The 15,013-nt window shown below is 39.0% G+C and overlaps 1 protein-coding gene across 5 annotated transcripts in view; it reads right to left on the reverse strand.

Annotated features, from left to right (window-relative positions):
- Positions 1–2,484: 2,484 nt before the first annotated feature.
- The window catches only part of Klhl20 (kelch like family member 20), a 38,388-nt gene continuing 25,859 nt past the window's right edge, over positions 2,485–15,013 (reverse strand). For 4 of the 5 annotated variants that reach the window (XM_046430255.2, XM_046430252.2, XM_046430256.2 and 1 more), the window contains 6 exons: positions 13,300–13,483; positions 11,000–11,143; positions 9,649–9,782; positions 8,564–8,772; positions 6,446–6,552; positions 2,485–4,262 (listed from right to left, as the gene is read on the reverse strand). In XM_046430255.2, the coding sequence (XP_046286211.1) occupies positions 4,178–4,262; positions 6,446–6,552; positions 8,564–8,772; positions 9,649–9,782; positions 11,000–11,143; positions 13,300–13,483 (863 nt within the window). In that variant the 3' untranslated portion in view covers positions 2,485–4,177. The remainder of the gene's footprint in view (positions 4,263–6,445; positions 6,553–8,563; positions 8,773–9,648; positions 9,783–10,999; positions 11,144–13,299; positions 13,484–15,013) is intronic. The other variant, XR_006848782.2, reaches the window with a different exon arrangement.

Raw genomic sequence — 15,013 nt, forward strand, 5'->3', positions numbered from 1 at the left:
AATTAAAAATTAAACTTACTACATATTAACATTTTTAAATGATTTTTTCAAAAACAAAATTAGTGATGTTACATTCTTTTACTTTTTTTTTTTTTAACACATCCCAGTAATTTCTGGCCTAAAAGAAGGCAATTGGGTTCTCATATCTGTTTCTGCATTCAATCTTTTGCAATGTATTACTTTGGTGAAGTATATGAAGAAAGCGTGGCTCACACAAACATGAAGTTAGAACAGGGAGTATTTTAATAGCTTTCCTGACAATTATGGATATTCTTTTTTTATTTTTTAAAAATTTTTAATTGATTTTTAAAAAAAAATGACAGAGGAATGCATTACAATTCTTATTACACATATATACAATTTTTACACATATTTGTATGTGTAAATATATATGCATATATATATATATATTTATATAACAAATATATACATATGTTGTATATATTTTTACACATATATATTACACATATATACAATTTTTCATATCTCTATTTGTATATAATGTGTTATGACACCCAATTCATGTCTTCATACATGTACTTTGGATAAGGATGTCTATCAAAACTTGACAAGTGTCTGTTGAAATCTGAAACCATATCATACTGTTCCTATAAGATCTATTGGTCTATCTTGCACTTAGAAGGATACTATAATTAATTATACAGTTTGGTGCCACTGCCTTGATTTGTGCTAAGGCTCCAGCAGTCTCACCTAGTATTGCTTTTGCACCATCAAATATCACCACAATAAAAAAAGGCAAACATGTCTTAGTATTATTAAGAAGATAGTTTTGACTCATGGATTCTTTCATCAAAGAATCTTGGGAACTTTAAGGGTCTTTAGACCACACTTTGAGAACCACTGATTTAGAGGCTTGATCAACCTTAGTTTTGCAACTGTAAGCTTTTAGAAGAAAAGGACTCTTCTTGTTTAGCAGAAGTCCAGATCTTGATCTAAAATCACACTGCAAATCTGTTCTAGGAATTGAAACCTAATGAAACGTTCTTACACATCTTTCTAGGATAAGAATCACAGGTCACTGTTACTGGAATAACCTGAAATACTTAATGTTAGTACAATAAATACCATTTCTTTACATTTAAGAGAATCTGGGGATGTAGCACAGTGGTAGAATGCTTCCTGGCACACACGAGGCTCTAGGTCCAATTGCACCACACACAATACAAATAAAAGAATCTAAGTTCCTAACTTAAGTGGCTAAATAACTAAAATACTAAAAATCAATGAGACAATTTGATTGAAGAGTTTTGTCATTTCTTGGGGCCCCTCATATCAATCATTTCCAGAATAGAAGAGCCTTCAACTTAAAAGCCAGTCGTCAAAACTACTTAACACGGCCAGGAAGCACCATTTTTGCCTTCTGTTTTTTGTCTCTTTTCTTTCTTGTACTTCTTTCCTCATCCCAGTTTTGTTTCCTTTTCCCATCTGTTTCCTACCAAAGTTTCTAAGACTCTACCCCAACTCTCATAGCTTGTTCCAGAGCATCCTCTTCTTTGGTGGTTAAAAAATATTATCTGCAGGCTGTGATTCTCCAATTCTCTCCACCCTTGAATCACTGCCATATTAATTGCTTCCACGGGGAACTTTCTAAAGGAGAGAACTATGTTCCTTTTATCATTTTTTTCCTTTTCCTCAAATATATACAATCATAAAGTCTTGAAAAATACATGATTTTTCTTTGAAGAATGATAATGATGTACTATAGTAAGGATCTCATAAGTTTTTAGTTTAAAAATGTTTAGCCAGACTAACTTAAATACTACTTATAGTCTGTATTACCTTTCTGTTATTGTGACAAATTAGCTGAGGTAATCAACCTAAAACAAGGAAAGGTTTATTATAATTGGCTTGGGGTTTCAGTCCATGGACGGTTGGCCGGTTGAGACATAGAATGCAGGAGCATATAGTGAAGATGGCTGTTTACCACATGGAGAAGAGAGGAGGGAGGTAGGGTCCCAATATCCCCTTCAAAAGCATACCTCCAGTGACCTAATTTCCTCCAATTTGGTCCTACACCTTCAACTAGTACCAGGGGCTGGGGAAATTTTAGATCCACACTACAGCAGTCTAATGACTTATTTTGTTCCAGGCCATGTTCCTGGTAGGCTTGTAGTGGCAGGGGGGCATATAGAGAGATGGGGTGGGGATCTAATGTCAGTTCTGTCATTAGTTGACTATTTAATTTTAGGTAGACTTACTTGGTGTTCAGATTTAGATCAACGTAATAGATCGGTTTGGATTAAATGTCTTTTTAACTTAAAACTGTATGGCTCTAAAATATATTTATAGATCAGGTAATATAAAATATATAATAAGTGCTAATTCTAGCTGGCAACCTCTTTGTTCTTTCAAGTTTAAGGTCTCATAACCAACTTTACATAAAAGTAATACAAATGATAAAGAAATAGAAAACCCAAATTAAATTGCAAAGGTACTACAAGCATTAAAAAGCAATCATTAGAATTTATGGTAAATACTACCTTTATTTAAAAAAGTTATACATGCTAGAAAAAAGCATAAATGATATATGTAAACAATTGTTTACCAAATACTTTTTTTTCCTTGAAAAAGGTGCAAATGATCTTTAAATGTAAACACAAAAGTTGCCAAACTTTTTACTGTAGGGGAGAAAGTGAAGATTATTCTTTTATTGTAGAGGAGAAAGCAAAGGTTATTCCTTCTGGTTGTGGTTAAAGTCTTTTTTTTTTTTTTTTTGCTGTGGGTGTTGGTGACTGAACCCAGGACCTTGCACCAGGCAAGCATTCCACCACTGAGCCACATCCACAGCCCTTTTTATTTTGAGACAGGGTCTTGCTAAGTTGCCCAGGCTGGCCTCCAACTTGCAATCCTCCTGCCTCAGCCTCTCGAGTAGCTGGGATTACAGACGCGCACCACCATGCCCAGTGTGCGGTTAAAGTCTTATTCAAAGGTTTTCCTGCAAAATAATTGAAAAAATTGGTCTATGAATATAATGAGGGAAAAAAAAACTTTAACCACTGAATATCATTTATTTCCTTAAAAATTTTAACTTTTTCACCAGAAAATGCAATTTGAGAGAAATAGTTAACAGTGGCCTTATAGAGTGAAGCTAATGATGTATAGTTTGCATAAAAGAACCCAGATATTGATAAAATGTCTCAGTTGATTACGTGAACTGAAGACTTCATTCCTTTGGAGGCCGTTATTAAAGGTAAGCCTCAGCTTCACCAGGCCTGAGTATCAAGGGTAAATTACACAACAGAATTCAGTGCTGGGGAGAGGACATTTCTCCCTGCCATCCTGGGCAGCAATGAGGAAACAGCAAGGGAAGTGGCTTCCACTGGCAAGTCTGTGAGTGAAAACTCTGGCAGAGCTGCATGTGGTTGGGGGGTCTCAAGACAGCAAATGAGATGCATTCCCATTTTTATAAGAGGCACTGATCAAAGTATAGGTCTAGCAGAAACTCCATGAGAATATTATGGTAAAAAGGACTTTAGTAACTAGAGTTGAAAACGAGTTCATTTAGAAGGAAATAAGGTGAAAGCTTCCACTGATGAAGACTGTCGCATTAGACTCCTGCTTTTGATGATTTAATGTTCCTTCTGAATTGCACTATTTAATGAGATGTTTCCTTTTTATCTTAGATTTTCAAGTCTTGTGGTGCTGAGTATGAGAATGACGAGTAGTTCACACACTGTGCATTCCCATCTCTGTCACCGGAGTCCTGGTAAGTGGTGGAGGACATGGATGGAGTGTCCAGTACATACGACCACCAGACCATAATAGCCCTTCTGCCCTTATCAGTATTTGTATTTTCAAAATTAAGTTAATACCTTAAAAATCAAAGCAAGCTTGGAACTGTAGTCGTTGTCTTCTTTTCTTGGGAGGAAGGATAAGTAAAAAACAAAAACAAAAAACCAAAGCCCCAAACACCCCCAAACCAAAACACCATGATAAGTTAAAACCAAAAATAAATATTCTTCTGCACAGAGTTGGAAATTATTGTGCAAAGGTGGCATCTTGCAGGTGAAGCACTGTCATCAGAGTTGCATTCCCATATGTTGAGGCACCGGCAAAGAATAAAATTTGTTCTAATGTTTTCTCAAGCTGTACAAAGCTTCAAAGTCAGAGCTCTCCAGAATACAGAGAAGCAGGTTCAAGACAGTCTTCTACATATTCACCATATATGGGATTCACAATGTGTCATTTTAATAACTCCTACACCCCCTCCTAGCCGACGGTAATTCATCCCGCCATATAACCTGCAAAGATAGAAACAAAATCAGATTTTCTAGCTGGGAAAAGCACTGTTTCTACTATAACCACAAGTCAAACACATGTCTATGTTTTACACCACAACTATTATTTCCAGCTTCATACAACTCTTCCAAAGATTCGAAGCCAGAGTTGAGCACTGGCAAGGAGCAGAATTATTTCAGACACTGACTGAAAAGCTCTCATTCACGGGCTCTTTAAAGAGTCAAGAGCACCATATTTACTTTGTGCATCAGAACGTTACAACTCTACAACTACAATGGCTTCTAAAAATTGTACATAAAAAGTTAAAAATACAAACCCAACAATGACAGAGAATCTTCTGTCTGCCCTGTAGCTTTGTGTCTAACTTTGCCCTGTTACGTTGACTTTCCTATCCCATTCCCTTTGCCTAGCCTTCCTCAGTGGTTTCCTTTTATCTCTTTGTCTTCCATGCACTCTTTTGACTCTTCTCAAATCCTGAAGAGAACACAACTAGAGTCAAGCAAAGAGTGTTGGCAGCCAGGAGGTGAACAAGATCATCTTCAACACTACAGACTTTCACGGACAACGCCAGATCCTCAGTTAGCAGGGAGGTGAAACTGGTTTTAAGATGGGCATTTATAACTGCAAAAATTTAGACATTAATCTCTCTACAGACGACCCTCCACGATTTCATGAATATGATATCATCATGTTACAACTCTAGTGGTGGTTACTGAGCAGCAAGTCCTTATATAAATTGGATTACACCTGATTAAGTAGCAAAAGTAAATTTGGCTATTTTCCCAAATTATTCTTACTCACAAATTCTTACAAAAAATACAACACTCTATATGGAAGAATCCCAGGAGAAGGAGGCTTCCATTCATGAAAACCTGCAGCCTTTAACTTGTAGTAGGTTTTGCCAGAATGTTTCCTTGTCAGCGAGGCCCTCGATGGCCCTTGGCAGCAGACTCCTCCCTAGCTTCCGAATGCCCCACTCTCCTGCTCACCTGCACTTCCACCTCCTGTGAGCCCAGCTGGCCTGAGCACAGGCTGGCTCCAGGAGGGCAATGAACTTCTTTTTGTTCACCTTTGGATCCCCAGGGCCTGGAATACTCAGTAAATCTTCAATGAACAGGGTGGTGAAAATATGAGGTTTTGGAGCACAAAATACTCCAGTGTCGCAGGCTGGCTTTAGTACTTTAGGCACACAGAGCTGCGAGAGCCATGCAGATAAAGCAAGTTATTTAAACATCTGTAAGATATTCCCGAGGTGAAGACTGGGAACAACTCGGTGAATGTATTAGTTGATCCAATGGGGAGAGGAAAAAACTTGGTGGTTAGTTGCAGGCTCCACATTATGAAGTGATTCGCTGGGACCCAGTGGGAATGGCCTCTGAGATGAGTTCAGCTTGTATCTCAGGATGGACCTGAGAACCTCCCGGAGTGTGCTGTCTGAGACCTCACGTTCATACTCGTCACCCTGTTTGATGTTCTGCCTCAGTCACTGAGCTGGGAACTTTAAAATTTGCTGAGGCAAGGAAGTTCAATTTGTGGAGAAGAGAACCCTTAATTGCTTGGAAGGTGAATTTGTTTTCTTGGAAGACTAATTTATTTCTATTTTATTTATTTATTTTTTGTGTGGTGCTGGGGATTGAACCCAGGGGTGCTCTAACACTGAACTACTTCACCGGTCCTTTTTAAATTTTGAGACAGGGTCTTGCTTAATTGGGATCACAGGTATATACTACCACACCCAGTTCTTGGAAGAATTAGAATTTTAGTTAAAAAATATTTTTTATTAAGTCTGAGAACTAACTCTTACAAATTTGAGTTCTTATAATATCTAAGACAATTTGGCATTTTAGAGCCTCTATCAGATTCGTTTTTTTTGGGGGGGGTACTGGCAATTGAATTTAGGTATACTCGACCACTGAGCCCCATCCTCTCTTTTGTATTTTATTTAGAGACAGTGTCTCACTGAGTTGCTTAGAGCCTTGCTTTTTGCTGAGGTTGGCTTTGAACTCATGATCCTCCTGCCTCTGCCTCCCGCTGGAGCCACTGGGATCACAGGTGTGAGCCACCATGCTGGGCTTCAGCCCTCTTTAGAGTACAACGGCGGGTATTTCAAAGCCCTGACCATCCCAGTTTCAAGGATTTCAAGTCAGAGTCAGAGTGAGCAGAACTGCGCACAGCCTAGGTTTACCTCCAGGTATTGGCATCGGGGTCAAACACTTCGATGGTCTTCAGGTAGGTTGTGCCATCAAAACCTCCCACGGCCATAAGTTGTCCATTGACCACGGCCAGGCCCACCTACAGAACGAGAGCATAGTGGCTGCTGAAGAGCTAGACAATTACTGGGAGATGTCAGCCCTGCTTCTACATTGATCTCTTTAGTTCTTTATGGTTTTACATCCTGGTTCACTTGAACACAGAGGAAAAGAGTAACAATGAATATCTGTGAAATATGGGAACCATAAAATTATATATTCAATTACAATATTTATAGAATCCAAAACATATTTCTTAAATTTTAGAAGAAACGTTCATTAGAAGAAAGCACTAAGGCCTGAACTGCTAACTTCCTCTGGTACCCGCCAGCTCTAACGCACTTTCTACACTGCTACTAAGATTCCCTTTCACAGTGCTGCGGACTGAAATGGGGGCACCCGACCACTGCGTTCCAGGTCTTTTTAAAATTTAGTTTTGAGACAGGGTCTTGATATGTTGCTGAGGCTAGACTCTAATTTGGAATCCTCCTACCTCTGCCTCCTAAAACAAAAACTTTCTAAGCATCCCTCCCCCCTAAAAATAAGTTTGAAGTCCTTACTATGTGACTCAGGCCTTTCAAGAACCCATTGTAGGCCACTGTATGTCTAGCCTCCTATACTGTCCCCTTCTTCCTCTTCACGACTCATGCTGCAGAAATACTGGATTAACTGATGGTCTCTTTAAGTACATTTCTATACCTCCGTGGTTTTGCACATGTCATTTCTTGACTGGTGTTTCTGTACCTCCTGGAAAACCTTACTCTTTCTTCATGACCCAGCCTATGTGGACTGTCCCTGGGCGCTTCACTACCCGCCCACTCGGATGCATTTCCACACAACCCGAGGCATCTCCTGCCATGCTCTCCAACAGCACGCCACTGTGGCTGCTGCATTGGCTTATTACAGTCGGCAGCAAACCTTTCAATTTCCTTCCCTAAATTAGGAGTTCCTTGAAGAGAAGCCCGCTTCCTCAGCACAGTGAGCACTTAATAAAGGCTCGCTAAATGAGGGAAAATATGGTCAACAGGATATAGCAGTGAAAATAACAGGAATGTGACTAAGAAGCTGTTACCAGCAATGAAAAGCCACATGTGAATGCTTTGACTTGTTGACACCTCCCACTGTGGTCCTTGATCTCTGCAAACTTGAATTCATTCATTTCATCCTCAGATTGTGGAGTCTCCAGTCCTTTCTCTTATGGCTGTGTCCTATAGTGATGGACTCCTGACATGGTCATTACATGTGGGTTACATTTCAGTAAGCCAAATGTTCCAGGATGGATGAATTCTATTTTTTTTTTTTTGGTGCTGGGAACTAAACCAAGGGGCACTCTACCACTGGGCTATTTTATTTTGAGACAGGGTCTTACTAAGTTGCCCAGGCTGGCCTTAAGCTTGTAATCTTCTGCCTCAGCCTCCCAAGTTGCTGGGATTGCAAGCGTGCACCACTGCACCTGGCTCCAGGGTGGGTGAATTGGGTACTCCACTCTGGAAGCTGCATGTAGCCAGAGGTCATTAATGGTTTACAGCATGACATGGGCCAGCCAGATCTGGCCTCTCCTCTGGGTGGGACTGATTCAAACCAGCTATGGAGACTAGTGGGGGGTGGGGCAGATACATTTTTGCCTAAATATCTGCATAGTAATGTATGTAAATTTTTGGACTACTGGCTAGAAATGTTATGTAAGAATACTGAGCTCTAACGGATCTTAAATTAGAGGAGGTAGTAGTAATAAAGGCAAATGCCTTCCAGAGAATGACCTGATTCAAAGTAAATCAGAAGAAACTAATTATCTAATAAAAGAAATGAATGGATATAAGATAATTATTAGAGTTGAAAGCAATCAAAAGAATTTTTTCTAGTATAAAATCAGCAGGCATCATTTTGTCTTAAAGCACCCACAGCATCGGGTGACGCAGCTGAAGACTTAACATCTGCAGGTCACCTCCCCCCTGTGGCAGCACAGTGGATTCACAGACCAGCGCGCCCTTATCACAGTGCTCCCCTGGTGCCTGGTTTCCACAGCTCCAATCTCCTGGCAGCTGGACACTTACTCCACTGCGGCGGGATGTCATGGCCACCACCGGAGACCACTGGTTAGTTCTGGGGTTGTATCTCTCAGCACTGCTGAGCTCTGTGGTGTCATCTCTCCCTCCCACGGCATAAATCATGTCCTGATACACTGCACAGCCCAGGTGTTTCCGCCGGGTCCCCATAGGGGCTATGGTGTGCCATCTGTTTTCCTGAGGATTGTAGCGCTCCACTGCAGGGAAAAGAAAGACCAAGATGTGACCACTCAACCGCTTCCTCTCATGCAAGTTTTCCTGAAACAGTGATAACACTTATTTCCAAGAAGCAATTTGATACTTGCTTCTGAATAGGATTTGTGGACTTTGGACAAAACCACATCTGTTCTCGTCAGACTAGCGTCCTCAGGTGTGTTACAGTGGAAAGGGCACGTGCTGGAGTCACGATACTCCACGATACTCCAGCTCTCGTTTTGGCTATAATTAATTAGCAATGGTAGCCTCAGCCTTGCTCTTCTGACCTTTACAGAGGGGACGGACTACAGGAGCCATAAATGCCATTCACTACTCATTATTTTGGCATAGACAGCCTCCTTTGCTTATAGCCTCCTATAGTTTAAGCCACCCAACAGAGGACAAGCTACGTGATCGTGATCGTGATCGGGGTCTGAAGAGAGTGCCACTGGCAATATCCTTAGGCAAAGACGCCCACTGCTTCTAAATAGAAAGGACGACACACAAAGTTTCTGGTTCTAAAATTTTATTTATTTATTCTCAGACTGTAATATTATTCTTTTCTCTTTCTCTCTCTTTTTTTTTTTTTTTTTTGAGAGGTGGAGACTGTGGTGGGGGGAGGTGAAAATAATTTTTCAGAAAGGAGTTTTAATTCATTATAAATTTTCATCAGTTTGCAAAGCCGAGGGAGAAAGAAACACTTCAGGAATGTATACAAGAGTATGGATGCAGAAGGAGCTAAGAGCTGCATCCTCCTAGAAGGAAGAGAAAACATTTTCCTAGTAAACTGCAGCATAACTTGGACCTTCAATAGGGGGAGTCTCCTCAGGGATATGTGCTATTTGGGGGGAACCAGAAGGCCTCTGGGAGGGACTAACCTGTGTTGAGTGGAGATGTCCCATCAGAGCCACCTACGGCATACAAGAACCCTCCCAACACGGCCACGGCCACGCCGAGTCTTCTGGTACTCATTGACGCTACCCGAGTCCACTTGTTCTCCTTTGGGTCATACCTATGGTGACAGAGACCAGGATGTGTACATGTTCTTACTGAGTGAAGCTGTTTCCATAAGGTCTGAAATAACACTAAGATATACTGGATATTTAAATTACAATAATATAAAAAATCATATTACCACACATGCAATAGCATTTATCCTTTTTTTTAATATTTATTTTTTAGTTGTAGGTGGACACATACCTTGATTTTATTTTTATGTGATGCTGAGGATTGAACCAGTGCCTCACGCACGCTAGGCAAGTGCTCTTCCTCTGAGCCACAACCCCAGCCCCAGGATTTATTCTTTTTTTTTTTTTTAATATTTATTTTTTAGTTTTAGGCGGACACAATATCTTTATTTTATTTTTATGTGGTGCTGAGAATCGAACCCAGTGCCTCAAGCATGCTAGGCGAGCGCGCTACCACTTGAGCCACATCCCCAGCACCCAGCATTTATTCTTTTTTAAATTTTTTTTTAATATTTATTTTTTAGTTTTCGGCAGACACAACATCTTTGTTTGTATTTGGTGCTGAGGATTGAACCCAGGCTGCACGCATGCCAGGCGAGTGCACTACTGCTTGAGCCACATCCCCAGCCCAAGCATTTATTCTTAATAAAAGTCTTGTCATTTGTGACAACATGGTTGAACTTGGAGGACATTATATTATGTGAAATAAACCAGGCAAAGAAAAACAAATTCTATACAAGTTTACTTGTATGTGAAATCTAAAAGAAAGTCTAACTCAGAAGCAGAAAGTAGAATGTGCTCTATTCTCTGCTGGGCTGGGTGGGGGGTTGGGAGCATTGGGAAGATGCAGTCAAAAGATGCAAAATTTCAGGAATAAGTTCAAGAGACTTAATGTTCAATAATGGTGACTACAGTTCATAATAATATACTGTATGCTTCAAAACTGCTGTGAAATTTTAAGTACATTCACCATGAAACATGGTAAGTATTTGGGGTAATACGTTGTCAGTCAGCTTGACTTAGGTCTTCTACATGGTAAACATATTTTAAAACATCATGTTGTTCAACATGAACTTATATAATTTGTTGATTAAACATAAAATTTAAAAATCTTTTTTATGTCTTTCATCTTTCCAGACTTAAACATTTTCCTGAAAGCGTATGGGAAATCTACTAAATAGTGGATCTATCAGTGTCCTAAATTCAGCTGTAATTGTTTTTTTCTTTTTTTTAATTGAAAGTGACTTTAAAAAAAAATTACCTCTCAACAATGTTGAGGCAAGACACACCATCCTGGCCCCCCACAGCATATAGGAAGCCTCCGAGGACTGCCACCCCCACGCTGGTCCTGCAGGTGCTTGTAGGGGCCACATCACTGCTCCATTGGTTTGTTTTGGGGTCATATCTGTAAAGAACATATCAAGAGCAGAGCTTATACTGCATAATGGAAGCTTGGCTATGTTTACATATTTCAAATCAAAGGATTTATATATTCTTTCCCCAAAATATGGGGTGGATTAATAATTGAAGCATTTGAAAATCTAATTTATATTTTTATTTTCTGAAATTTATTTTTACTTAAACAAGTTACATATGAGTATATTTTCTTTTTTGAAAAATCAGAATGTTATTGATAAAGCTACAATCCCCGGAGTTCCACCTGAAATCTGTTCTCTATCCAGTTTGAACTGGCACATATCTTCAAGACTTTCCAGTAAAATGCTCTTAAAAACGCAAATATGTACCTACATATGTATTTCTTTATGCACAAGCATTTTTTTACATAAAATAATACCACATAGTAAGCACTATTTTTTTCTCTCAATAATTTTTGACATCTATTATGCTAATATAACTCTAGAATTTTTCCTTTGAACTATTTTATTTTTTTTATAAATACCTTTATTTTATTTATTTATTTTTATGTGGTGCTGAGGATTGAACCCAGCACCTCATAAGTGCCAGGCAAGCGCTCTGCCACTGAGCCACAATCTCAGCCCCTGAACTATACAGTATGTGCCATCCATTTTTTAATCATATTCCTACTAACATCAGTAGGAATTCTTACTGAATCTTAGGCTGTTTGACATTTTTGCTATGAAAAACAATAAATATTAGGCTGGAGGTGTAGTTCAGTGGTAGAGAACTTGAAGGCCCTTGCTTTTATCCCTAGTAACACAAAAACAAAATAAACTAAACCCCAAACTATCAAATTGCTCTTTTTTACAGTTATCTCAATTTAATTTTAATTTTATTTTTTTGGTTTGAACTCAGGGACACTCAACCACTGAGCCACATCCCCAGCCCTATTTTGTATTTTATTTAGAGACAGGGTCTCACTGAGTTACTTAGTGCCTAGCCTTTGCCGAGGCTGGCTTTAAACCCGTGATCCTCTTGTCTCAGCCTCCTAAACTGCTGGGATTACAGGCGTGTGCCACCATGCCCAGCCAATAGTAATTTCAATTTTTAAAAGTTATTTTTAGTTGTAGATGGACACAATACCTTTAGTTAATTAATTTATTTCTATGTGGTGCTGAGGATCAAACCTAGTGCCTCACATGTGTGAGGCAAGTGCTAAACCACTGAGCCACAACCCCAGCCCTAATTCTCTCAATTTTAATTTTTTCAATTTTGTTAATATTTTCTCCTCATTATTTTTTTTCTTTCTGTTTTGTTGCTCATTGTTGTATACCTTCTTGATTTAAACACAGGGTTCATTTTTCATCTGTCTTATTTTCAAATGCAGGTAACAAGTTGTATGAATTAATATAAGCTAACATTCATTTACCTTTGCCTTTGTATTACATTCTATATATTTTGACCTGCACAGGCTTAACTGTTAAGTTATAAATATTCAATTTTTTCTACTCTGATTTCTTTTATTCATCAATTTATTTTTAAGAGTTCTTCCCTGCAACCCTGCCCCATTCAACGGAGTCCTCTGTCCCATTCCGCCCCAGCTTATATATGCTACAGGGTTTCATAGATGTATTATGTAAATATAAAAAACCACAATAAATCAACATGGTAGAATGAAAAAAAGGTGTGTGAGAACAAGAAGCTACTCAAACACAGCTTTCCGTGTGCTAGGCATTGTGACACGTGGAAACGGGAACAGACGTTTCAACACACAATTACAGCATGTGTGATATGTACACGCATGTTTAAAACACTCATGGAGGAGCAGAGGAATGAATAACTCTTCTGTATAGTTAGAGAAAATTTTATGTAGAAAGAAACAGTTGAGTTTTTGAAGGATTTCTAAGTCCTTAAGGGACAGAGATTTTCTGGGGAAGAAAGGAGAGCATGCCTACTTGTAGGGAAAAGGTATGAAAAACACAGCACACCCAAAGGACTTCAGGGAACTTGCTGGGTCTGCAGTAGCACGTGCAGAGAACAGCGATGACAATGAGAAGCTGGACAAGCAGGGGGAAGTGAGTTATAAAGGACTTGTATGTCATGCTAAGTGGTCTAGGTTGCTAACTGGTGCCACAGTGAAACAGTAAAGTCACATCTGGATTGATATCTAAAATGAAAATATTTCAAATTAGCCTCACTCACCTTTCAACACTATTTAGGTAAGAGGATCCATCGTGGCCTCCTACTGCATATAATAGGTCATCAAGAACACTGACCCCAACTCCACATCGCCTTTTGCTCATTGAAGCTACCATTCGCCATTCATTGGTCTGAGGATCATATCGTTCAACACTGGAAATGGCATCTCCACTGCACCAACCACCAACTGGGAAGGAAAGAAGGTTAAGAGAGTACCTGTCCTAAAGGCAGAATATATCCCTGCTAGCCTCACTGGGACCTAAAGCATGGACTAACTAAAAGCAGATTAAAATGTAGATTACAGCCATAGGACAGTTGGCTTGGACCTTGGTCGTGGATTTCCACTTTACAACTGTAAGAAAATAAATTTCTTTTTGTTTAAATTACCCAATATTTTGTTATGGCAAACTGAACATATTAATAGAGTAGGTAGTGTTCAGAATAACAGTTTCAAACGGAGTTCCATGAAGCTCCTCTAAAGGACCCTTAAAAAAAGGTAGAGTTATGGTAGGCAAGCTTAATTTGCTTTTTTTTTTTTTCTTTCAATCAGGGATTGAACCTGGGGATGCTCTACCACTGAATCACATCCTGTACCTTTTTTTTTTTTTTAACAACTAATTTTGTTTTGGAGTTGTAGATGGACAGAATGCCTTTATTTTATTTGTTTATTTTTATGTGGTGCTAAGGATCAAACCCAGTGCCTCATACATGCGAAGCAAGTGCTCTGCCATTGATCTACAGCCCCAGCTCCCTTCTTTATTTTTTGAGTCAGGGTTTCATTAAGTTGCTCAGGGCCTCACTAAGTTGCTGAGGTTGGTTATGATCCTCTTGCCTTAGTCTCCTGAGGTTCTGAGATTGTCGGTGTGTATCACTATGCCTAGCTTAACATGTTTTTCTTTTAAATCATCTCTATTTCAATCCAAAATAAGAGCTGGATTCTTAAAAAATAAAGTGTCATGGTATTGTAACCTCTAAACCTTTGAAAATGACTTGTTTCTTAGGGTCTTGGGTAAATTCCTGAGTCAGACTACTAAGGCAATAATGTTCCTAGTCATCTTCAAGATAAATCTAAAAATTCACTTTTTAAAGTTCAAATTTCAATGTGATACACAAATTTTACTTTATTATGCTTTCATTTAAATCAGAATATACAACTAATACTAAATCACAGCAAGTTTTTTGAATAACAATTTGTTAAGTTTGAATTCTGTAACTAAATATATACCAGGAATTTCAGTATCAGGGAAAGCATTCTTAACTCTAAACTAAAGTCAGACTGGAAATGTGAGGGTTTACAATACTTGAGACCTATCAAATAGCCTAACAGCTGTTCAATGCTTTATACTGCTCCAAACCAAATAAATATTTCATAAATGGTGATGTTCAATACCAAAGGGAAAAATAGGCCTTTAGGAAACCAAATTTAAATCTTTCATGTGACTTAGGAAAGCAAGAAAATGTTTGTTAAATTCCACTGCCTTCTGGCAATTCATCTGTGCATTATGATTTCCAAGGCAGCAACTGATGTCATAACTGGTGTTACGGACTGTCCTTCGAAATTCACAAGTTGATGCCAAAGCCCCATGACCACTGTATTTGGACACAGGGCCTTTCAGGAAGTTACTGAGGTTAAATGAGGTCATGTGAGTGAGTCCTTTATCTGCTAGAACTGGTGTACACGTAGGAGGAAGGGACATCAGAGTTCTCTTTTTACCTT

The sequence above is a fragment of the Marmota monax genome, unplaced genomic scaffold, assembly GCF_021218885.2.
Source record: "Marmota monax isolate L192 unplaced genomic scaffold, Marmota_monax_Labrador192_F-V1.1 WCK01_AAM20220418_F8-fsc00055, whole genome shotgun sequence".
Lineage (NCBI taxonomy): Eukaryota > Metazoa > Chordata > Mammalia > Rodentia > Sciuridae > Marmota > Marmota monax.